General features: G+C 49.8%; 3 protein-coding genes across 4 annotated transcripts; 1 reads left to right on the top strand and 2 right to left on the bottom strand.

Annotated features, from left to right (window-relative positions):
* Nucleotides 1–1,435: 1,435 nt before the first annotated feature.
* s1pr1 (sphingosine-1-phosphate receptor 1) lies at nucleotides 1,436–4,418 on the top strand. 2 transcript variants are annotated; one of them, XM_029828548.1, is made up of 2 exons: nucleotides 1,436–1,554; nucleotides 2,275–4,418. In XM_029828548.1, the coding sequence occupies exon 2, from the start codon at nucleotides 2,347–2,349 to the stop codon at nucleotides 3,466–3,468; it is 1,122 nt and encodes a 373-aa protein (XP_029684408.1). In that variant the 5' UTR covers nucleotides 1,436–1,554; nucleotides 2,275–2,346; the 3' UTR covers nucleotides 3,469–4,418. The 2 variants fall into 2 exon arrangements, with proteins under 2 accessions (XP_029684408.1, XP_011616980.1); XM_011618678.2 differs by lacking the exon at nucleotides 1,436–1,554 and adding an exon at nucleotides 1,605–1,958.
* A 660-nt stretch (nucleotides 4,419–5,078) lies between these two features.
* On the bottom strand, nucleotides 5,079–7,530 carry LOC115247296 (centrosomal protein of 55 kDa-like). The gene is made up of 5 exons (XM_029828550.1): nucleotides 7,494–7,530; nucleotides 5,745–5,937; nucleotides 5,625–5,666; nucleotides 5,344–5,469; nucleotides 5,079–5,259 (listed from the first exon to the last, which is right to left on the bottom strand). The coding sequence occupies exons 2-5, from the start codon at nucleotides 5,916–5,918 to the stop codon at nucleotides 5,125–5,127; spliced, it is 477 nt and encodes a 158-aa protein (XP_029684410.1). The 5' UTR covers nucleotides 5,919–5,937; nucleotides 7,494–7,530; the 3' UTR covers nucleotides 5,079–5,124.
* A 1,335-nt stretch (nucleotides 7,531–8,865) lies between these two features.
* On the bottom strand, nucleotides 8,866–14,150 carry LOC105418668 (uncharacterized). The gene is made up of 5 exons (XM_029828042.1): nucleotides 13,679–14,150; nucleotides 12,472–12,568; nucleotides 11,473–11,626; nucleotides 9,278–9,426; nucleotides 8,866–9,185 (listed from the first exon to the last, which is right to left on the bottom strand). Coding segments are annotated over exons 1-5 (741 nt in total). The 5' UTR covers nucleotides 14,018–14,150; the 3' UTR covers nucleotides 8,866–9,183.
* Between the last annotated feature and the right edge of the window lie 8,110 nt (nucleotides 14,151–22,260).

Here is a 22,260-nt window from a genome sequence, read left to right on the forward strand (position 1 = left end):
CTTTCACAACCTGATCCGGATCCTGATCTGGAGTCCAGGTTCTGCTGCTGGTTCTGGTTCTGATCTGGGTCAAGGCTCAGTTGGAACAAGTGCTCTCTTTATTTTTGATTTACAAGTAATTGATCCAATTTGAGATGACCACAAACAGAACATGTGTTGCCATCAGGGGGCGCTGTTGGGGTTTTAGGGTAGAAGATCAGAGAGGCAGAACCCGGGTCTAACGAGGAGCCTGGAAGTGGGTTCCTGCCTGAGTGATTGGATCATTTCCTGCACAGTGTGTTATACAACCCGGAGTGTGTGTGTGTGTGTGTGTGGGGGGGGGGGGGGGGGGGGGCACAATCGCAGGACAAAAGCCGCCATCTTCAGCACTGCAGCTCTGCATGTTTAATGAGACCCTGCAAAACCACAGCCTCCCATTCCCGAACAGAACCCCCAGTCAGAACCATTAATTAGAACCCTCAGTCAGAACCATCAATTAGAACCCTCAGTCAGAACCATCAATTAGAACCCTCAGTCAAAACCCACAAGCAGAACCTCCCTGCAGCAACATGAGTATCCAACACAAACTCCACACCCTTCAGTACTACAACAATGTGAACTGTATGAACAAGTTCTGCAATACAACACACACACACACACACACACACACACACCATAATTATGGGCTGCAGATATTCTGCCAGTTGGTTCTGCTGGCTAGAATAAGGTGCCGTCCCCCATTTGGTCCCCCTGATTCCCTTCAGTTGTCGTCATGGTGACGCTCAGTTATGCAGCTCTGAGGAACAAGGCCTTTGTTCCCCCCACCCCCTCATGGGAATACTCTGGGGTGTACTGGGACTGTTGGGAGATCAGTGAATAAATCAGGACTCATACTGGGATCAGGCGAATATCTTTGCTGGTTATACTGGAAATACACACAGGCTGAATCCGAGTGTATTCCAGTAACACTGGTGGGAGCTAAACAGGAAGTGAGGTCACAGCACATAGCTGAGGGATGGTCAGCTGACCTGAACCTGACGCACATTTAAACATCATCTGAACTCCGATGACAAAGAGCGCACACACACACACACACACACACACACACTCACACACACACACACACACACACACACACACACACACACACACACTCACACACACACACACACACAAGCAGGAGGGAGGGCACAATTAACTCCACCCACATGGGTAAATGTCAGAGGTCAGCGACACAGCTGGAGTGAAGTGTGTATGTGAGTGTCTTTCTGTGCACGCATGTGTGTGTGAGGGGGCGTGTGCGCACACATGCGCGCACGTGTGTGCGTGCGGGAGCGCGTTGGTTTCTGATGAATTCTCAATAATATTAAAACTGTTTGAAAGTAAAACCAATAGCAGAACATTCTGATCTGTTCCCAGAAGAACGAGGAGTTGGAGGTGACTTCATCCTCCCTCCTCATCCTCAGTGAGTGTGTGTGTGTGTGTGTGTGTGTGTGTGTGTGTGTGTGTGTGTGTGTGTGTGTTCTCTCCGCTGCTCTGTGGGCTCTTTCTCCTCCGGGCTCTGGGCTGCTGAAGGTACTCTCCTCCTCTCCTCCTCTCTTCCTCTCTTCCTCTCTTCCTCTCCTCCTCTCCTCCTCTTTCCTGTCCTCCTCTTTTCCTCTCCTCCTCTTTCCTCTCCTCCTCTTTTCCTCTCCTCCTCCTCTCTCTTCCTTTCTTTTTCTCCTCCTCTCTCCTCCTACTCACTTTTCTCCGCTAAATTCTCGGGAGTCTCCGCTCCTCCGATTTCCTCCTGATTTGAATCGTTCTGATGTTTTTGATGATTCGGTTTTCGGGATTTTGTCAGAGCGGTCGAGTTAGTCGGACCTTTTCAACTTTTCGATCTTGAATGACGTCATGCCGTTCGATCGGGAGGATTGATAAATCGGGATTAACGCACGTGCGGACGGACTATAGAGACGTGAGGGAGGATCGGATTGAGAGTGAGTGAAGATCCAGAGACAGGAACATTCCTGTCTTTGGTTCAGCTGTGTCTCCGGTACTTTACTGACCGGAGCCCCACTGAGGCGGTTGGAATTTAATCCGCTTTTAGTCACGAGATCAAACAAAGTTTAAGAATATGGTGGCATTTTTTTTAATATATATATGAAGCTGCGGGTCACACAGGTTCCTGTAGGTCCTACAGACCAGACACGTAAACGCCGACAGGCATCTGTAGAACCCCTTTAGTAAATGTGGTTTTCAGGTCGGATTGTGTGATTTTTCCGTGTGAGGAGGCTGATTTTGTGTCTTCTGCAGGACCATGACCCTCCCCCCTCGGACTCCTCTGGAACCACTTGACATGACGGTCTGAGGCGCCCCCTGCTGGCCATGGCTGAGCTCAGCTACTCTGACCTCATCTCCAAACACTACAACTACACTGGAAAGTTCAGGAAGACTCAGCAGGACTCGGGTCTGAAGGCCGACTCGGTGGTCTTCATAATCGTGTGCTGCTTCATCATACTGGAGAACATTCTAGTTTTGACCACAATCTGGAGGACCAAGAAGTTCCACAAGCCCATGTACTACTTCATCGGGAACCTGGCGTTGTCCGACCTTCTGGCCGGGGTCGTCTATACAGCCAACATCCTGCTGTCCGGCGCCAACACCTACAAGCTGACGCCCACACAGTGGTTCTTCAGGGAGGGGAGCATGTTCGTGGCGCTGGCGGCGTCCGTCTTCAGCCTGCTCGCTATCGCCATTGAGCGCCACCTGACGATGCTGAAGATGAAGCTGCACAACAATGGCAACACCTGCCGCGTCTTCCTGCTCATCAGCGCCGTGTGGATGGTCGCGGCCGTGCTCGGCGGGCTGCCGGTGATGGGCTGGAACTGCATCCAGATCATGACGCAATGCTCCACCGTTCTGCCGCTCTACCACAAGACCTACATCCTCTTCTGCACCACTGTCTTCAGCATCATCCTCATGGCCATCGTGGTGCTCTACGCTCGCATCTACGCGCTCGTGCGCACCCGCAGCCGCAAGCTAGTTTTCCGTAAAGTGTCTAACGGTCGGGGGAACTCGGGCGCCAACGTGAAGAGCTCGGAGAAGTCCATGGCGTTGTTGAAGACGGTCTTCATCGTGTTGAGCTGTTTCATCGCCTGCTGGGCGCCGCTCTTCATCCTGCTGCTCCTGGACACCGCCTGCCAGACCCTGAGCTGTCCAATCCTCTACAAGGCCGAGTGGTTCCTGGCGCTCGCTGTCCTCAACTCTGCCATGAACCCTCTCATCTACACGCTGACCAGCAACGAGATGCGTCGAGCGTTCCTGAAGACGCTGCTCTGCTGCACCAGCTGCCTTCGCTCGAAAGTCAAGTTCTCCAGTCCCATCATGGGGGCCGAGTTCAGCCGCAGCAAGTCCGATAACTCCTCGCACCCGAACAGGGAGGACGGAGAACAATCGCCGAGGGGAACGAGGACAGCGTCCTCAGGGACCATCACCCTCTGCTCCTAAAGGTGTTCCCGGTGTCACCACAGACCAAACCGAACCTTCAGCTGACCTGGACTCACTGCACACGTTTAAAATGATCTCTGGAAGCAGTAAAATTAGACTGACAGCTGCACTCACCCGGAATTCACCTGCAGGACCTCCAGTCCCGACGTACTGGTGCCCCAGGTCCCGGAGCTGGTTTGTCACAGAACACGTTGGTGAAGATGTTAGTTTTGGACTGACCTTCTGAGACTGATAGAAAATGTAGCACTTACATGCAAGCAACCATCAAATGTTTAAAAAAAGCTAAATCAGTCAAGCTTTCTTCTCTCCGCTTCCTTTGTGAAAAGGTTACGTGTTTTAATACAACCCAGAAGATCCAGGAACCAGCAGCAGAGGTTCTGGATCTTCAGGGAACAGGGAACCTTTTACACCCAGCAGTGAGCAGCAAAAACTCACAAAACACTACTAATCACTCACGGATGGAGATGGATGGAGTAAGAAGACCTTAGAAGCTTCCACACACGTCTACCAACTCCAAATTAAAGAGTTCTTTTCTGATCTTCCTGTAACTGCTCGGCAGCCAACGCGTGACCTCTGACCTCACCTGTGCGCTGATGCTTGGCACTCCTACTTCCTGTCTGTGTTTCTGTGCTAGGGTCATTAGTGTAGTGGAGCTCATTTATGTGTGAGACGTTTATCAGGATAACAGTTGATTTAAGTTCATGTTTCAGAGGCTCGTTTCTGCCAAAAACAGAATAGATGAAAACAGTCTGAGCACAGCTTAACGACGGATTTCTGTGGATTTGAAGTAGAAAGGATGCCTCAGCAGGGAGAGATCGAGCCGTGTTGTCATAGTTACCAGACCATTTCCAGCAAGTAGTGATTCAATGATTAATTCCTGTGCTGGTGGTCAGTTTGTCTGTCTGCACGTTGTCGCTCTCTTACTGTTCAATAAAGGAAAATAGAAAGAACATTTGAGTTTTTATTCAATAAAATCAATTTGTTGGGAGAAACAGTGCTGTTAAACACGGCCGAACGGGGGATTTGTAGATAATTTCTATCGAGCAGAACTGACTCCACTTTACTGAGCCAGAGTGAGAGGGTGATGCTGCCCCCTGTGGTGATATTGGAACACTACAGCAACATCAACGCGGGATTTAGACAAACGTCATGTTCTTCTTTCCAGCCCCTCCTGGACTCTGGTGCTTTGACCATCTGTACTTGGACTCTGTGTGTCTTTGTGTGACCCGTCTCACCATGAGGGACTTTAAATCTGCTCTGACAGACAAGAAGTGACTTCCATTATCCCAGTAGGAAAACCTGGCTGCCCAGTAACGTTCCTCTCGCCAGCCCAGTGGGGTCAGTGGGACCCTTGAACCGGAGCCTTTACCCTCCCAGTAAGGTCCCAGTTCAGGGCAGGAAGTGGAGACAGGCTGGAATCTTTTACTTTTTTTATACGAGCAGGTTTAGAAACAGCGATTCCAAAAGTTTCAGTGAGCAGTTGATGAGCTCAACATTATTGTTTTACTTTGGTTACCGAGGGCTTGAATCCAAAAACACTGCAGTCATCTAGAGCCCAGAAGCACAAGTGTGCATCCTGAGCAACACGCAGGAAAAAATAAGTTCTAGTCAAAAAAAGAAAAAGCCCAAAAGGCACAAAAGAGCTTTCAGGTGCTGTTAACCAACTACAAGGTGAATCTTTTCCAGCGTAGACTCCAGTCTGGAGAGCCGCTCCTGGGCCTCGCAGAAGTTCTGCTGCACCACCTGACGGTCCACCATGGCCTTCCTTAAGTCCTTGGCCAACAGCAGCATCTGCAGAGGGAGGAGAAACTCCCAGAGATTCCACTGCAGTAGAGTTGATCAAATGGTTCCATAGTGGATTGGAGTGGATCCTACCTGCCGCTCCTGAGCTGGTTTCGTGTTCTGGACGAGCTCCTGCTTCAAGTCCATCAGCTGGGTATTGAGTGACTGGATGTAGGCCTCCCTCTGCTGGTCATAGAACGCCGGCCACCCCTGGTTCTCCTCAAGAACCGGGTGTAAATGAAGATTGAGAAGGTTCAGTTACTCAGAAGGGAATATCAGGCCTCCACAGATATAGTCCTGCTGGGTCATTTGGTCCATTTATAACTGCCTGGACGTGTTCAGGCGCCCAGCAGAACAACAGTGAAGAGACTCACCTGTCTCCGCTGGTCCTGTAACAAATCCAGCTGTGGTCCATTCTGAGGAGGAGACATGACAGCCCATCAAGGCCCAGTCAGAGAGCTTTATTGTGAAGGCCAGGACAGGCTCTCACTCACCTCCAGCTCGATCTGCTGGGCTGGAAGGGCGAGTTGTCCTCTCAGCCCATTGTTCCTCCTCCTGAGGTTGACGTTCTCCTGCCTGAGTCTCTCCAGCTCTGCCAGAACCTCTGAGTTGCCGGATTTGCTAATCCACGTGGTGAAGAAGTTCTTTATAGCTGTTTTAAAGGTCATGGCTTCTTTACTGGTGTCACTGTGGGGGGAGGACAGTTCACAGGGTTTCCCTTTGATCACCTCAACAGAAATGAATCTGCATCTTCCAGTAGTCAGTGTTTTAGTGTTTTAGATCCCTTCTTCCCTTAGTGGTGAAGACTTCATGAGCTTCTTCACTGATAAAGTTCTAGCTATCAGAGAGAAAGCTAACCAGGCCATCCCAACAACTGGACCATCACCAGATGTGCTGACTGTGGGAACATACAGGGTCTCCAACGAGCCCTTAAACTCCTTCAGCCACATATATCTTTCTGAGGCATCTTCGCCAATTCAGAAATCCAAGACCACCACGTGTCTTTTAGATCCCATCCCAACACACCTGTTGAAGGATGTTTTACCAATGATAGGCAGTTCTATCCTGGACCAGATCAATGGTTCTTTAGTGACAGGTTATGGACCCCGGTCCTACAAGGTGGCAGTGATTAAGCCGTTGCTTAAAAAACCATCACTGGATCCTGATGTGTTAGCAAATTATAGGCCGATATCCAACCTTCCTTTTATCTCTAAAGTTCTTGAGAAGGTTCTTCTTAAGGTTACTAACGATCTTCTCGAGGACCCGAGGAGACAGAGAAGTTAGTGAAGCTCCAGACCTGTCTTAAAGACATAAAGTCATGGATGTTTTCAAATTTCCTCCTCATTAACCGAGGAAAAACTGAGGTCATGGTGTTTGATCCTGAACCTCTCAGGGATAGATTAGATCACATGATCACTCTAGATGGTATCACCCTAGCATCTTGTCTCTCCTTTGCATCTAGTAAGTTAAAGGACAGATTTCGGACAAAACACATTAAAATAGTCTCTGGAAGTGCCTTTTTTCACCTGATAAACATCACAATGAGCAGGAAACTACTGACGCAGCATGATCCTGAAAAGTTAATCCAGCATTTTTTACTTCCTCTCCTCTCCTCTCCTCTCTCTCCTCTCCTCTCCTCTCCTCTCCTCTCCTCTCCTCTCCTCTCCTCTCCTCCTCTCCCCTCCCCTCCCCTCCTCTCCTCTCCTCTCCTCTCCTCTCCTCTCCTCTCCTCTCCTCTCCTCTCCTCTCCTTCCTCTCCTCTCCTCTCCTCTCCCCCCCCATCAGCAGGAGGGTCCCCCTACATGAGCCTGGTCCTGCTCAAGGTTTCTTCCTGTTAAAGGGGAATTTTTCCTGCCATTGTTGCTTGTTTGGGGTTAGGCCCTGGGATTCTGGAAAGTGCCTTGAAACAATTTTGATTGTTTCAAGGCCTTGAAACAATTTTGATTTAGATAGATAGATAGATAGATAGATAGATAGATAGATAGATAGATAGATAGATAGATAGATAGATAGATAGATAGATAGATAGTCCAGCATCTTTGTAACCATGGTCAGTTTAGTAACATTTGATGTTAAACTTTGGCCTATTTAAATAAAACCAGCAGTGAATTATTATTGCACTTGTATTCTCTCTCTCTCTCACTCACACACACACGCACGCACACACACGCACACACACACACACACACACACACACACACACACACACACACACACACACATGTTTGTTGTCAAAGTTTGACCTGTTGAATTGTGTATTTCTCTGTAGTTGCCGACTGGCTGAAGTGAACTGACATCAGGGCAGCAGGTCGAACACAGGTTATATATGTGGCTTCCCTTTGATCCTTTGATCATTGGAAGATCACAAAAGGATCAATGCCTACTTTTTCCCTTTTATCTGAATCAAAGAATGATTCCCCCCACGTTGTGCGTGTGTGTGTGTGGGGGGGGTATCTCTGTGTGTAATTACCTCTTGGCGCCACCAGGGGAAAGATTACGTCTTTGAGCATGTCCTGACATTTACTTAATGTTGTGTTGCCATGGTAACGCACCACAACTAAAGCGTTTGCTGTTGTCTTGCTGCTAAAATGCTACTCATCGCGTTGACCAATCTAGTGTCCAACATTGGTGTGAAACTCAGAGCTCAGGGAACTCCAGAAGATCCAGGAATCAGGTCGAGATCAAAAGAGGTTTTAACATCAAAGAGTTGTTTTTTCTGATTAAATAAAGGATGTGAATGAATGTAGTAACCTGCAGATTATGCTTCAGTGCATCCAGCAGGGGGCGCTTGGATCTGCACGGGTTTGATCTGAAAGTTCAAAGAATGTCGGTCTGTGTTTCTGGTTTCCTGTCGCACCAGGAAACTACGACTTTTTACAGAACACAGCGGTTGGGCAGCACCAAACAATAAATCCGCGTCCAGGCTGAGTAGACCCGGAATTTTCACATCACAACTGGGCGGGACAAGAAAGGGGAAAGTTCTAGACAACTATTGAGCCGAACGCCAACGTTCCTCAACATATTTCTATTGTTCATCAGAAACTCACATCAGTACTAAAACCAGCTGAATATTCGAGTTTTGATTCTATTGAATTTGGAATCAATCAGTTGCGTCTAAGATCGTCTGGACGGTTCCGACTGGAGGTAAAGATCTGAACAAAGTGCAGAACCTTTGGAGCTGTTAGGCAGAACAACCAACATTAGTAACTTACTTTTACCTTTCAACCAAGTGAGAAGAGATAAAAAGTCCCTGTGGGTTCAGGAGGAGCCCCCGTCCTGTCACGTCCTACACCTGTGAATCAGGAGGCTTTCGGGTCGTTCCCAGTAACAGGTGGAAACGTTCCCTCAAAAGTAGAGTCGGCTCAACTCTGCTTTTGCATTAATGTGGTGGATGGAGGCACCAGATTAGGCCCAGAGCTCCGAGTGAGGACATCTGACATCTGCTCCACCACCACAGACACCTTCTTCCATGGTCCAAACACAAATGAACTCATTAAAAGTATCATTTTTACCCCGACAACATAAATGTAAACTGATTTATTCCATCATTCTGCTGTAAATCAGCTGATTAATGTCCTAATTTTCTGTTGCACTCTGGAAAAAACATCAATAAAATCCATCCAAACAAAAAGAGCACGTTTATTCTCATCAGCTGGTCCAGACATTTTCATCATCAACCAAATCGATCATGCTGATTGATAACAATGAGCCCAGATAATTCTGGGATGTTCCTTAAGAAGTCACATGATCCGATGGCATCACAAACAGAGAACATGTGATGTTGACGTTGATCAGATGGTGAGCTGATCAATAAAGGACAGGCTTAAACAAGTCAATCAAAACAACAATTGTAACGTAATGATCAATGGAGAAACTGATCAAATGCTGTGAAGGTCAGTAGCTGTGACGTCTCTCTGCAGCAGACGTGTTTCTTCCTGCAGACGAAAGTTGGAAGCAGATTAGAAAAAAGGAACTGGATCAAAGGTTCAAGCAGAACCGTTGCTTCAGGTGCACAAGGTGAGCTCACAGGTGAAGAGATGCAGCACAGCACAGGTGAGCAGCAGAGGAACCAGCAGAGGCGCAGCAGCACTGCCCACGTTGGACGGTGAGGTGGTGGTGTCGCTGCGGCTTTGACACTGTTGTCCTGAAGAGTCTGACGTGTCTTTACACTTCTGACTGTGAAGAAAAGCAACAACAGGTTAACGGAGCCAAGACACCAGCAGTGGCAGCCATCAACAGCCATCAACAGCCATCAACAGCCATCAACAGCCATCAACAGCCATCAACAGTCATCAACAGCCATCAACAGCCATCAACAGCCATCAACAGCCATCAACAGTCATCAACAGCCATCAACAGCCATCAACAGCCATCAACAGTCATCTACAGCCATCAACAGCCATCAACAGTCATCTACAGCCATCTACAGCCATCTACAGCCATCAACAGCCATCAACAGTCATCAACAGCCATCAACAGCCATCAACAGTCATCTACAGCCATCAACAGCCATCAACAGCCATCAACAGCCATCAACAGTCATCTACAGCCATCAACAGCCATCAACAGCCATCAACAGCCATCAACAGCCATCAACAGCCATCAACAGTCATCAACAGCCATCAACAGCCATCAACAGCCATCAACAGTCATCAACAGCCATCAACAGCCATCAACAGCCATCAACAGCCATCAACAGTCATCAACAGCCATCAACAGTCATCAACAGCCATCAACAGTCATCAACAGCCATCAACAGCCATCAACAGCCATCAACAGCCATCAACAGCCATCAACAGCCATCAACAGCCATCAACAGCCATCAACAGTCATCTACAGCCATCAACAGCCATCAACAGTCATCAACAGCCATCAACAGCCATCAACAGCCATCAACAGTCATCAACAGCCATCAACAGCCATCAACAGCCATCAACAGTCATCTACAGCCATCAACAGCCATCAACAGTCATCTACAGCCATCTACAGCCATCTACAGCCATCAACAGCCATCTACAGCCATCTACAGCCATCAACAGCCATCTACAGCCATCAACAGCCATCTACAGCCATCTACAGCCATCTACAGCCATCAACAGCCATCTACAGCCATCTACAGCCATCAACAGCCATCTACAGCCATCAACAGCCATCAACAGCCATCAACAGCCATCAACAGTCATCTACAGCCATCTACAGCCATCAACAGCCATCAACAGTCATCTACAGCCATCTACAGCCATCAACAGCCATCAACAGTCATCTACAGCCATCTACAGCCATCTACAGCCATCAACAGTCATCTACAGCCATCAACAGCCATCAACAGCCATCAACAGCCATCAACAGCCATCTACAGCCATCTACAGCCATCAACAGCCATCAACAGCCATCAACAGTCATCAACAGCCATCAACAGTCACCAACAGCCATCAACAGCCATCAACAGTCATCTACAGTCATCTACAGTCATCAACAGTCATCAACAGCCATCAACAGTCATCATCAGCCATCAACAGCCATCAACAGTCATCTACAGTCATCAACAGCCATCAACAGTCATCAACAGCCATCAACAGCCATCAACAGTCATCTACAGTCATCAACAGTCATCAACAGTCATCAACAGTCATCATCAGTCATCAACAGCCATCAACAGCCATCAACAGCCATCAACAGCCATCTACAGTCATCTCCAGCCATCAACAGTCATCAACAATCATTAACAATCATCAACAATGAATGATCATCAACAGTCATCAACAATCATCAACAATCAACGATCATCAACAGTCATCAACAATCATCAACAGTCATCAACAATCATCAACAGTCATCGACAGTCATCAACAGTCCCCAACAGTCATCAACAGTCATCAACAGTCATCAACAGTCCCCAACAGTCATCAACAGTCATCAACAGTCCCCAACAGTCACCAACAATCATCAACAGTCATCAACAGTCATCAGCAGTCCCCAACAGTCATCAACAATCATCAACAGTCATCAACAGTCATCAACAGTCACCAACGATCATCAACAGTCGTCAACAGTCATCAACAGTCATCAACAGTCACCAACGATCATCAACAGTCGTCTACAGTCATCAACAGTCAACGATCATCAACAGTCTTCAACAGGCAGACAGACAGACAGACAGGCAGGCAGGCAGGCAGACAGACAGACAGACAGACAGACAGACAGACAGACAGACAGACTCACAGCTGTTTCTGCAGGAACTGCTGACTGGACTCGCAGGCTTTGTTCTGACTCTGAGCTGCCATCATCTGACTCTCTGCCGCCACCTTCAGGCTGAGGCAGGAGTCCGTCTGGTGGAGGAGCTGGGTCACGTTCTCCTGCAGAGCCTCCACAGTTTCTGAAGACAGGACAAGAAAGCAGAAAACGCCATCGGTCAGCTGTGGCTGCTGTGGTCGGAGGTGAGCACACACAGACCCCAGAGCAGATGAAGGTGAAAAATAAAAACGTTGGGCTGATTTGGCTCCATACAGCGAGACCTGCACACTCGGACCACTCTCCGTGGGTGAGGCTGTGTCTCGGGGACCTGAGCCAAGACGACTTCCTGCTGAGAACAGCGGAGGGAAGTGGCAGATTCCTGAGATTGTGTGAAAGCGGCTGCTGATAACCTTCAGCTCCTGTTTGATGAGGCCCTGGTGAATGTTGCAGAATCGCTCCCGCTCAGATGGTGAATCAGGAAAAATGTTTTGCTCCAGTATCTCAAAGTTTGAGCGACAGTCTAAATCGGTTCTGAATGCTTCTCTGCCTTCAAAGCATCATTTTCTGGCAGAGACCTCACAGAACCTGGTCTAGAGTTCTGATAACAGACCATTTCCTTATATGAGCACAGAGACCAGATCCAAAATCCAAACCTGCTGTTCCCTGGACACACCCTTAACAACAACAGTTCCCATGGCAACTATAGAACACAGCAGAACACAGTAAACCCAGCAGAGGACACTACCGGACCTGAGTGCTGGCTCACCTCTGCTCCTGGTTGGATGATCCCCTGATCTCATTTAAGGTTTTGTCCTTCTTTAGTTGGATCCATTTTTAATTTGGGATAAAACTTTCTGGGACCTTCTTTGCGGAATTCACTGACTCTCAAGTTGTCATGGCAACAGAGAGGAAAATCTTGCTAAGAATAGCACTGTGGTGGCATGTGGAGAACGTCTCCTTTCATGGCTGCGCTGGAGTTTTTCCTACCTTCCTTCAGGCGGAGCTTCACTGTGAGGTTGGCCTCCGCCTGACGGGACTCCTCCAGCATTTCCAGCAGAACAGTGATGTTCCTGTTCAGGAGGCCCTGAAACAAGCAGATGGAGAAAGTTACAAACCCTGTTGGCGTGGAGGTGTGGCGGTCAGCAGCGTTGCTTCACAAGAACAAGGTCCAGTTTGCACCAGCATTAAAAGCAAACAGGTCAGGTTAATCAACAGTGGTGGCTCAGATTGACCCCCCCCCCCCATCTGACCTCAAAAGAAAGTGACAAACACTTCAGCTCACACAAAACCTGTAAATATCATAGCTGCTTCAGAACTTTCACGGTCCAGAGCAGAACTACCAAATTCTTGTCTTCAAATGTGTTCCCAGCATGCAGCAGGCTGAGGTGGATTAACCACAGGTGCTTTGATCTCTGAGCAATGTAGAATTGATCACATGATCAACAGCCCTAACCCAAACATCTGCAGATGATTTGGGGTTTTGGTTGAGATTCATTTATTCTGAAAGGTCAGACCAGGAAGTGAGGACACAAACACACACTTGGGAGGAGGGGAACACAAGTCAACAGGCAGGTTTTCCGACCAGTGACTCAGGACACAAAAAGTTTAAACAAGCAGCAGTTGAAGATGGAAAATTCATGTCCCAAAGGGTAACAGCTCATGAAGAGCGAGGGGCGGGGCGAGGGGCGGAGTGGGGCGTGAGGTGGGCGGGGCCGGATACTGTAAAGGGCATGTTAGGACACTGGCGCTTGGGGGAAAGGGGCGGGGCTTAGAGACTGTGTGGCAGTTGCCTGAACACTCTCAGTTTTTGTTTGGAGGAAATGAAAGTGAAGATGAACGTTGAGCTCTAAGGATCAAAACGTTCAAATGTGAGACAAACAGCTGGTTTTTAATAAACAAACCTTACAGTTCAGCTGTGAGGAACATTCAAACTCATCACCATCCTCATCCTCGTCCTCATCATTACATGTTACATGAATCCTTTAATACCACTTTGGACCTCTAGAGTTGGTCCTTCATGTTAGCATTTATGCTAACAGCGGAAAAAACAACATGACCACATGTCATTTGTTTTTCACCCACTTTGTGGTGAGGGATGTGTTACCCCTGTGGCTTTGGATAATGTTACACGTGAAGCTTCAGGACTCAGCTGTAGCCCTTGTGGTCTATGCAGTGACAAAGAAGAGGTTCTCACCTGTTCCTGCTGACACTCCTCCAGCGTGCTGTTGGTGGCGCTGAGGCGTTCCAGTAGCAGTGAAATCTCAGTCCTCTGCTTGTCCCGCTGCTGTCTCTCTGCCTTCAGTAGGTCCTCCAGCGCCACCTTGTTCTTGTTCCACACCACTTTGGCTGCCTCCATTTTCTCAGTGACTTCCAGCAGCTCCGCCCGACACGCGGTTGAACCTTTCCAGTCCGGAGAGGTGGCCCATACAACAATCACAACAAGTGAGATGATGGACCATAGCGCCAGCAGCACCAGGACGGCGTTCTTCACCTTCTGCGATGAGCTTTTGACGACAGGAGCCATGTAGACCATCTCCCTCTGAGTTTGTCAGGTGGAAGTGAGCTGTACTTTCCCTTCAGTCACAGCAGGAACAGGGGGAGGGCCTACTCACGGGGTACCAGCCCCCCAGCTCAGAGCACCACACCCCAACACATCCACACCCACCTCTCCTCCCGCTCCTTTTCCCTTTTCCCTTTTCTGTTTCTGTTTGTGTGTGTGTGTGTGTGTGTGTGTGTGTGTGTGTGTGTGTGTGTGTGTGTGTGTGTGATAGATAGAGAGAGAGATGTAATTGGTTCACAGCTGCATTTTTCAGTAGCCAGTTCCTTTGACAGCTGTGTCACCCTGCGGACGTTAACCTGCTTTAACCCTTAGGCCACACCCCCTTAGACCACTCCCCTTCATGCCACACACAGTTAAGCAACAGAAAAAGGGTCCCATGGGACTCTCTCTCCCTCTCCCTTTGTCTCTGAGTGCATGCTGGCAGTTTGCTGGAGAGTGTGCTGAGTTTGCCGAGAGTTTGTGAGTTTTTTCCCGACTAACTTCCCCTTCTTGGCGGTGTGTCTGCACTATCATCTGGGTGGTTGTTGTCGGGTGGTTTGGTGGAGGAGTGGAGTGGTGTTTCGTGAAAGAGGAGCGACTGGTGGCTGAGTTGGTGGCGAGGGGGGGTGACTCTGAATGGCGCGTACCTGCAGGTGCCCCCGCTTGTTGCTCCCTCTACTCGGGTCACCGTCTCAGGTGTTCCCCCGTTTATCCCTAATGAGGCTCTGGAGCAGGAGCTGCAGCGTTTTGGTAAGATGGCGAATGGTCTGAGGACCGTGGGTCTGAGGACCGTGGGTCTGAGGACGGTGGGTCTGAGGACCGTGGGTCTGGGCTGCAGGAGTGACAAACTGAAGCATGTGCTCTCGCTCAGGAGGCAGTGCTTCATGTTCCTCACCTGTCCGTCACAGACGATAGACGTGTCCTTCAGGGTGAGACATGGAGAGGGACACTACATGGTCTATGCTAGCTCTGGGAGCATGCGGTGCTTTGAGTGTGGGGATGTGGGACACAAGCGTTTCGCCTACCCTCACAAACTCACTAATGAGGGCGCTCGCATCGGCGTCTTGTTGAGCTGCGTTGCCTCGCCGAGCGGCGGTGGTGACGAGGTGGCAGTGGCCTCTGGGCCCGATGCAGGAGGAGGTCCTAGCGGACAGGTGCAGCAATAGCCAGAGGAGCAAAGAGCAGCTGGTGACTGGTTAACCACGTTTGGGCAGGAACAGGAGCAGCAGAGGAGGAGGTGCAGACAGGAGCTGAGGGGGTCAGTGATGACCAAGGTCAGGCTGCTGATGTGCAGCTCACTGATCAGCCAGTAGAGATGCAGAGTGTTGATGAGGGAGGGGAGGAGGTGATGGAGTCTGACTCTGCCTCCGACTGTGTGTCTGTAGCAGACTCCCAGTCACCTAGGGGAGACCTGTACACCCTGGAAGAGGTTAACAGCTCCCGAGATGAAACCTTTGGCCAGTCTGTGAACTTCTTTCAAAGGTGCTCACCAACAGGCTTAAGAACTACCTCGATTTGGTCGTCCACAGAAACCAGTCATATTGTGTCCCGGACAGGTCAATTATGGAAAACCTATTTTTAATGAGAGACTTGTTTGACCTTTGTAAACTGTACAACATTTATGCCGGGGTGATTTCCTCAGACCAGGAGAAGGCCTTCGACAGGGTCGATCACGTTTTTTGGGACCTTTTTTTGTCTCTCTTGTCTCTGCTATACAGGGATGCTTGTTGTTTGGTGAAGGTTAGTGGTGGGCTGAGCTGTCCAGTGAATGTCCAACGGGGAACAAGACAGGGATGTCCTATTTGTGGACAGTTATATTCATTGGCCATTGAGCCTCTTCTAAGCAACTTAAGAGCTAGGCTGTCAGGAATTTTGTTACCTGGTCTTCCTCAGCGTCCCAGTTGGTGGTGTCGGCTTATGCTGATGACATTAATGACTCCCTCTGAAATGTGCAAATAAATGTAAATAATACATGTAAAGGTATTTTTCAATCTTTCTCTCCCTCCCCCCTCTTTCTATCCCATCTGTCTCCCTCTCTCTCTCCCTCCCTCTCTCTCTCCCTCTCTCTCCCTCTCTCTCTCCCTCACTCTCTCTCCCCCCCCCTCTCTCCCTCTCTCTCTCTCTCATGTTTTACTGCGACTTCCTGCATCAGTTGATGATGAAGTTGGCGGTTGTGTGCATGATGCTGCGGTTGCTCAGTGGTGAGTTCACAGTCTCCAGTTTATTCCATTATTGCATCATTTGTTGTAGTATTTTGGCTGACTGAAGAAACTTCAATTTTATTCTGAAAATATCACATGACTCAATTTACAAACAACAGCTGCTTCTCCTTAATTAACTGATTTATGGTCAAATGAGCATTGAAATTACATTTGACACTTTACATTTTAATTTAAAAGGTTAATCTTCTGCAGACAAATGAAGTCTTTTCATTTGGAATTTTCCCTTGATGAAGTCTGTATCATATCTGACTTCCTGTAGGACTGGGGGCAGAGGAACAGGCCTCCACTGTGAAGGTGAGAGTTGGGGGGGACGTCACTCTGCAGTGCCCCCTGCTGCTCACTGCCGGCAAGACCCTGAGCTGGTACAGGATGCTGTCAGGACAGGGTCCTGAGCTGGTCCTGTCCACCAGGTCCCGCTCAGATCTGAAGTTTGGACCTAGTTTTGGTCCGGAAAGAGTCTGGATGACGGCTGACGGCTCTCTCGTGCTGCAGGCGGCCCAGCGGAGCGACTCTGGCGTTTATTTCTGCAGCGTGGCCCCGAAACATGAGCAGGAGAAGAAGAGTCGGCTAACAGTCGGCTAACAGTCGGCTAACAGTCAGCTAACAGTCGGCTAACAGTCAGCTAACAGTCGGCTAACAGTCAGCTAACAGTCAGCTAACAGTCGGCTAACAGTCGGCTAACAGTCTGTAAATGTGATGATGTGAACGGCTTCAGCCGGAGAACCAATAACTGACAACAGAATAATAAAGTGTGTTTAAAGGAGTGTTTTTGTTATTACCATGTTATTAGTGTGGGATTGTTCTGCAGCTGCACAAGTGCTGTTTCTCACTTTTAGGTCGTTCGTGTTTTTGTTTGTCGGATTTGTCCAACGTGGGAAACGGTTGTAACGTCTGTGTGGACCAGCGCTTCCTGTTTGCGTGAGCTGACAGAAGACAGTTGTCCTTCTGTTTCCTGTCGTATCATCCAGCCTCTGAGGTGCGTTGGGATTAAAGCTTCCGCAGGTCTGGTAGGTCTGCAACATTCTCCAGTCAGCAGCTGCTCCTGAAGACCTCTGAAGACCTCTGAAGACCTCTGAAGACCTCTGAACTGATCCTGGAACCCTTCTGGAGATGATCCCACCTCTGGTCTTCATCTACCTGCTGCAGTAAGGCTCCAGATGATGGAGGTGACGATGATGCTGATGAAGATCATGACCGTGTCTCCATGTTGTAGCGCCTGCTGCTGTGTTTGGGCTCCACCGTCTTCTGCCCCCCCCTCGGTGGTCTTCAGCAGAGGAACTCTGCTGCTGGTGGGTGAAGCTGAACATCTCCACCATCAGAGGGGGACTCCAGATGCTGGTCTGTGTCTTTTCTCTCTGAGCATACGGACATTTCCCAGCCCTTTCTGTGATGCACCTGTGCACACATGGACGACTGGTTGAAGGACCGTTGTGGTCATTGGTGCCTGTTGTCACGTGCAGGTTCTGCTGCATCGGTCCACATCCAGCTGTTCTCATCTGTCCTGCTGGAGCAGAGCCCAGAGGTTCCACAGGTTCTGGTCTGCATCATCACGGGGCTGAAGTCAGCTCATCAGGACGTCCTGTGGTGGGTCGATGACACCTTGCTGAAACCGTCAGACACCAGGGCCATGTGGGCCCTCTCAGAGACGGGCCCTTACTCTGCCACAGCAGTCTGGCAGCTCCCAGCAGCCCAGTGGAGCCCCACAGCCACATACTGGTGTGGCACCGTCCAAGGGGACCAGGTGATCCGTCAAAAAGGCTGCTGGACACATGGTGAGTCCGATAATGAGTGACTGTCCCACTGTAACCAGTCTGTCTGTCCTCTCTGTCCCAGTGTAACCAGTCTGTCTGTCCTCTCTGTCCCAGTGTAACCAGTCTGTTTGTCCTCTCTGTCCCAGTGTAACCAGTCTGTCTGTCCTCTCTGTCCCAGTGTAACCAGTCTGTCTGTCCTCTCTGTCCCACTATAACCAGTCTGTCTGTCCTCTCTGTCCCACTATAACCAGTCTCTTTGTCCTCTCTGTCCCACTATAACCAGTCTGTCTGTCCTCTCTGTCCCAGTGTAACCAGTCTGTTTGTCCTCTCTGTCCCACTATAACCAGTCTCTTTGTCCTCTCTGTCCCACTATAACCAGTCTGTCTGTCCTCTCTGTCCCAGTGTAACCAGTCTGTTTGTCCTCTCTGTCCCACTATAACCAGTCTCTTTGTCCTCTCTGTCCCACTATAACCAGTCTGTCTGTCCTCTCTGTCCCACTATAACCAGTCTCTTTGTCCTCTCTGTCCCACTATAACCAGTCTCTTTGTCCTCTCTGTCCCACTATAACCACTCTGTCTGTCCTCTCTGTCCCAGTGTAACCACTCTGTTTGTCCTCTGTCCCATGTTGTAAAATATCACGAATTGCCTTTTATGCTATAGCTATTTTAATGAAAGTAGAGTAGTTTCATGGATAATGTGAGAAGGATCAACTGGGGTAAACTGGGAAACTTTATGTGAGCTTGTTTGTGAAGAGAACAGAATGACAATGTGTGATATCTGTTTGGGTTCGGGCTCTCAAGGCTGTGCACCTGTGCGCAGGCTGAGGGCCGCTTCGATATAGCCAAAATATGTGCAACGTGACTGAGCTGATGTAAACTATGTAACCATGGAAACGCCTTTTACTGTGTCTTGTGCTGAGTTTAATAAAAGAACCAACTCTGGTGGGGGGGGGACTCTCTCCGGGACAGCGCGATCAGCAGACGTGTCTGGGACGGAGTGGAGCCCCCCTGTACAGGGCTGAGAAGCAACGTTGGCTTCTGGTCTCAATTTGTGGTGAACTTGGTTCGTGCGCCTGTCTGAGTACACTTCTGAAGATTTCGACGTCAATTTGGTGACCGCGACGTGATCTGCTCCAGAGGAGAGTAGGACGGGCGCGCACGTCGAAGGCCCAGATCGAGCGGTCCTTGGCATCATCCGGAAAAGGCCTGACTGAAGAGGTGAGCACTGCCTGTTAAATCGAAAGTGCTGAATGATGTCAAGTGAACCGTGTTGATCGTTGAATTTTTTAAAATAAACGAGTAAAGAGAGGCGTTTGGCCGTTTTGACCGAGAAGTAACCACAGATTGGTCCTGGTTACGGACAGATTGGTCCGAATTTGGTTCTGGACAGCTTGGTCTGGATTTGGAGGACGTTGGTCCTGGGTTTTGGACAGATTGGTCCGAATTTGTAGACGTTTCTCTTGGTTCTGGAGGAGCGGTCTGAATTATGGCTGAGGCACAGAACACTGGGGGCGAGGGGCCCCGCGACAGTTGGCTGGATAAACTGTTTAAACGACATTTGGCCAAAACAACTGCTGGTGAAAGAGAGGAGGTGATAAGAAGACAAAAAATGTTTCGTGACAGGTACGGAGACAGATTCTTAGGGCTAGACGATGGCAAAAAAAGTTTACAGACACTGTTGGGGATTGTCACTGGAAATAAACAGGAGAGGGATAAATGTGACGCGGAGTTGAAGAGTGCGAGTGTGTGGGACAAGCGTAACTTAAAAGAGAGAATGAGAGTCGCAGATGAAATGAAATGCATGGCACAACACCTACGTGATGCTTGTCTGGCTGCACGAGCGGCTGCGGTTGATGAGATGGAGGATCAAGATCAGCAGAGTATGAGCGCAGGGAAAGAGGAAAAGAATATGCTCAGCGCACCTCCGAGTCATGGTGAAGGAGGCCAAGCAATGTACCCGGTGTTGACAGGAGGAAATATAGTTGTGGCCGGAGGAGAGCTGCAGTTGGAGGCAGGTGCAGTTGGAGGCAGCAGAGCGCCAGAGGTAGAAAAGGCAATGTCTAAACTGACAGTGGGAGAGTTAGAACAGCCGGCGACTTTGTCTTCAGTTAACCCGTTCGTACCGCGCCCGACGCAGGAGGGCGGACAGGGCGATGGATGGTTGGCTGTGCAGCGGAGCATGATAGAGGAACAAAAAAGCCAGAAGAGTGTATCGGACGACACGAACCGTCGGATAGTGAGAATTGAGAACATGTTGGTGAAGGCCCGAGACGAGGGTGGAGCTAAGGCACGGAAGAAAGGCAGGCGTAGACGTAAGGATGAGGAAGAGAGTGAGGATGAGGAAGAAGGCACTGGAGGCGGAGTGGAGGCATGTGACGGGCTGACGCTCAACTGGGAGCCACCTCCACAGCAGGTGGCCCCAACACATGTGGGGAAACCCCCACAGGGCGGGGCCACCAGTCAATCAGAATCTCCAGCCCCTCCCACCCAGGGAGGTGGACCTGTAACCAGGTCACGAGTGGAGGAAGCTGTGGGAGGACAGTACCCCCTGGTGGCCAGTCAAGGCGGAGCGGCACCGTGGATAGCAGCCTTCAAGGCACTGACAATGGGCGTGCCCTTAGCACTGGGGGATGTCCGCATGGTTGTAGCTGCATGTGTTGGATTACAAAAGCTGGCCGGGGTGGAGCAGCTGGCAGGCACCGCAGTACAGGGGGGAAACAGAGCACCAGACACTACACCATTTGCAGACCACATCGGCGCTTTCTGTGATGCACTGAGATTACACTTCCCAATTAGCGTGGCGGCTATCGAAGATTTTTCCCATCGCTTGAAGGATGATGGTTCTGTGAGTCCAGAGACTTGGCTACACGAGGCTCGCCAGAAATGGGTACAGATGACGGGGGAGCCCCCAGTTGATAATACTCCCGCGATGGTGATGCTTAAAGATAAACTATTGAATAATGTTCCACCACCAGTAAAAGAAAAACTTTTAGATAATCCTTTAATGGCTAGATCACCATGGTCCCAGTGGTCACAGTGTCTGGTCACCCTGCTACAGAAACACTGGGAGAAAATACACCAACAAGCACAATCACAACAAGCAGCAGCTAACACTTTGGTACACATTCAGCTAGAACAGGCTAAACAAACAAGCAAAAAGAACTCAGGAGGAGCTCAGGCCTCGCCAATGGCGGCCTTGACACATCAGGCCACACCCTCAATTAATCAATGGGGACAGAACCGTGGGGGACGATGGGGTGTGCGGAGGGGCCCACGCCCGGGTGACAGGTGTGGCAACTGCGGTAGGTTCGGACACTGGGCGAGGGACTGCAGGGCTCGGAGAGGTCCCGGAAGAGGGGTCCAAGAGACTCAAAACGGGGGCGAGCCCAGATGGGGCCTGCCTCAAGGACGAGGAATGTACCCGTAGAGGGGCCCAGCTGGCACTGGAGGGAACCTGGCCGAGCCCCTCCTTCCTCTGATGGTGGATGGTGTTGAAAAACTGTTTCTAGTGGACATGGGTGCAACATGGTCTGCACTGCAACATGGAACTGATTCACCATTGTCATCGGAGCAGGTGCCAGTAAGGGGAGTGGAAGGCCGACGCCTGTACATGCAACGAACTGCCCCATTGGATGTTCGAATAGGGGCACAATCTTTCAGCCACACATTTCTCTATGGTCCTGATTGTCCTGTTAACCTTCTGGGGCGAGACATTTTCACACTTTTGGGCTGCAACATTGACATTGCTCAAGGCGGGGGGACCGTCATCACCTTCCGCAATGGCGAATCCTTCCACTGCTCCGACAAGGCTGCACACACTCAGACTCTTCTGTGGCTGGGCACAGAAAACCCCGGGGACCTCCTCACTGCTGACATTTATTGGGGACTTCTTACGGGACCTGTCGACAACCCGCTCATGGCTGCGTTTCGCACGTGGGGGCCCCCTCATCAGGGAGTTTTGGGCCTGTTCGCCACCTCCAGACCCCCCACATGTGACGCTTTTTTATGATAAAGATAATGACCTGACATATCAAGAATGGTTCAACTCTAGTCTGGATGGGCAGCATTGGGTGGTGTCTGTATCTGGCATCGTCCTGGGACCGCAGGGTGTGGCCGCACCAGTGCATCTTACACCAGAACAACTCCAACATTACAAGATGGGCCCTGATTCAGCACCACACATCACACTAGCCGTAGCGATGGGAAGACAGGCTAAGGCCTTGGGACCTATGGTTGCTGAAGCCAATACAATCAAAGATTGGGTG

The sequence above is a fragment of the Takifugu rubripes genome, chromosome 20 (assembly GCF_901000725.2).
Source record: "Takifugu rubripes chromosome 20, fTakRub1.2, whole genome shotgun sequence".
Lineage (NCBI taxonomy): Eukaryota > Metazoa > Chordata > Actinopteri > Tetraodontiformes > Tetraodontidae > Takifugu > Takifugu rubripes.

Coding starts and splice junctions, on each gene's coding strand:
- s1pr1 (XM_029828548.1), top strand. CDS start 2,347: ATGGCTGAGCTCAGCTACTCTGACCTCATCTCCAAACACTACAACTAC.
- LOC115247296 (XM_029828550.1), bottom strand. CDS start 5,918: ATGACCTTTAAAACAGCTATAAAGAACTTCTTCACCACGTGGATTAGC. Junction 5,667..5,744: donor CCCAGCAGATCGAGCTGGAG/GTGAGTGAGAGC, acceptor TCTCCTCCTCAG/AATGGACCACAGCTGGATTT. Junction 5,260..5,343: donor AACCAGCTCAGGAGCGGCAG/GTAGGATCCACT, acceptor CTCCCTCTGCAG/ATGCTGCTGTTGGCCAAGGA.
- LOC105418668 (XM_029828042.1), bottom strand. CDS start 14,017: ATGGTCTACATGGCTCCTGTCGTCAAAAGCTCATCGCAGAAGGTGAAG. Junction 12,569..13,678: donor AGGAGTGTCAGCAGGAACAG/GTGAGAACCTCT, acceptor TGCTTGTTTCAG/GGCCTCCTGAACAGGAACAT. Junction 11,627..12,471: donor GAAGCTCCGCCTGAAGGAAG/GTAGGAAAAACT, acceptor TCCTGTCTTCAG/AAACTGTGGAGGCTCTGCAG.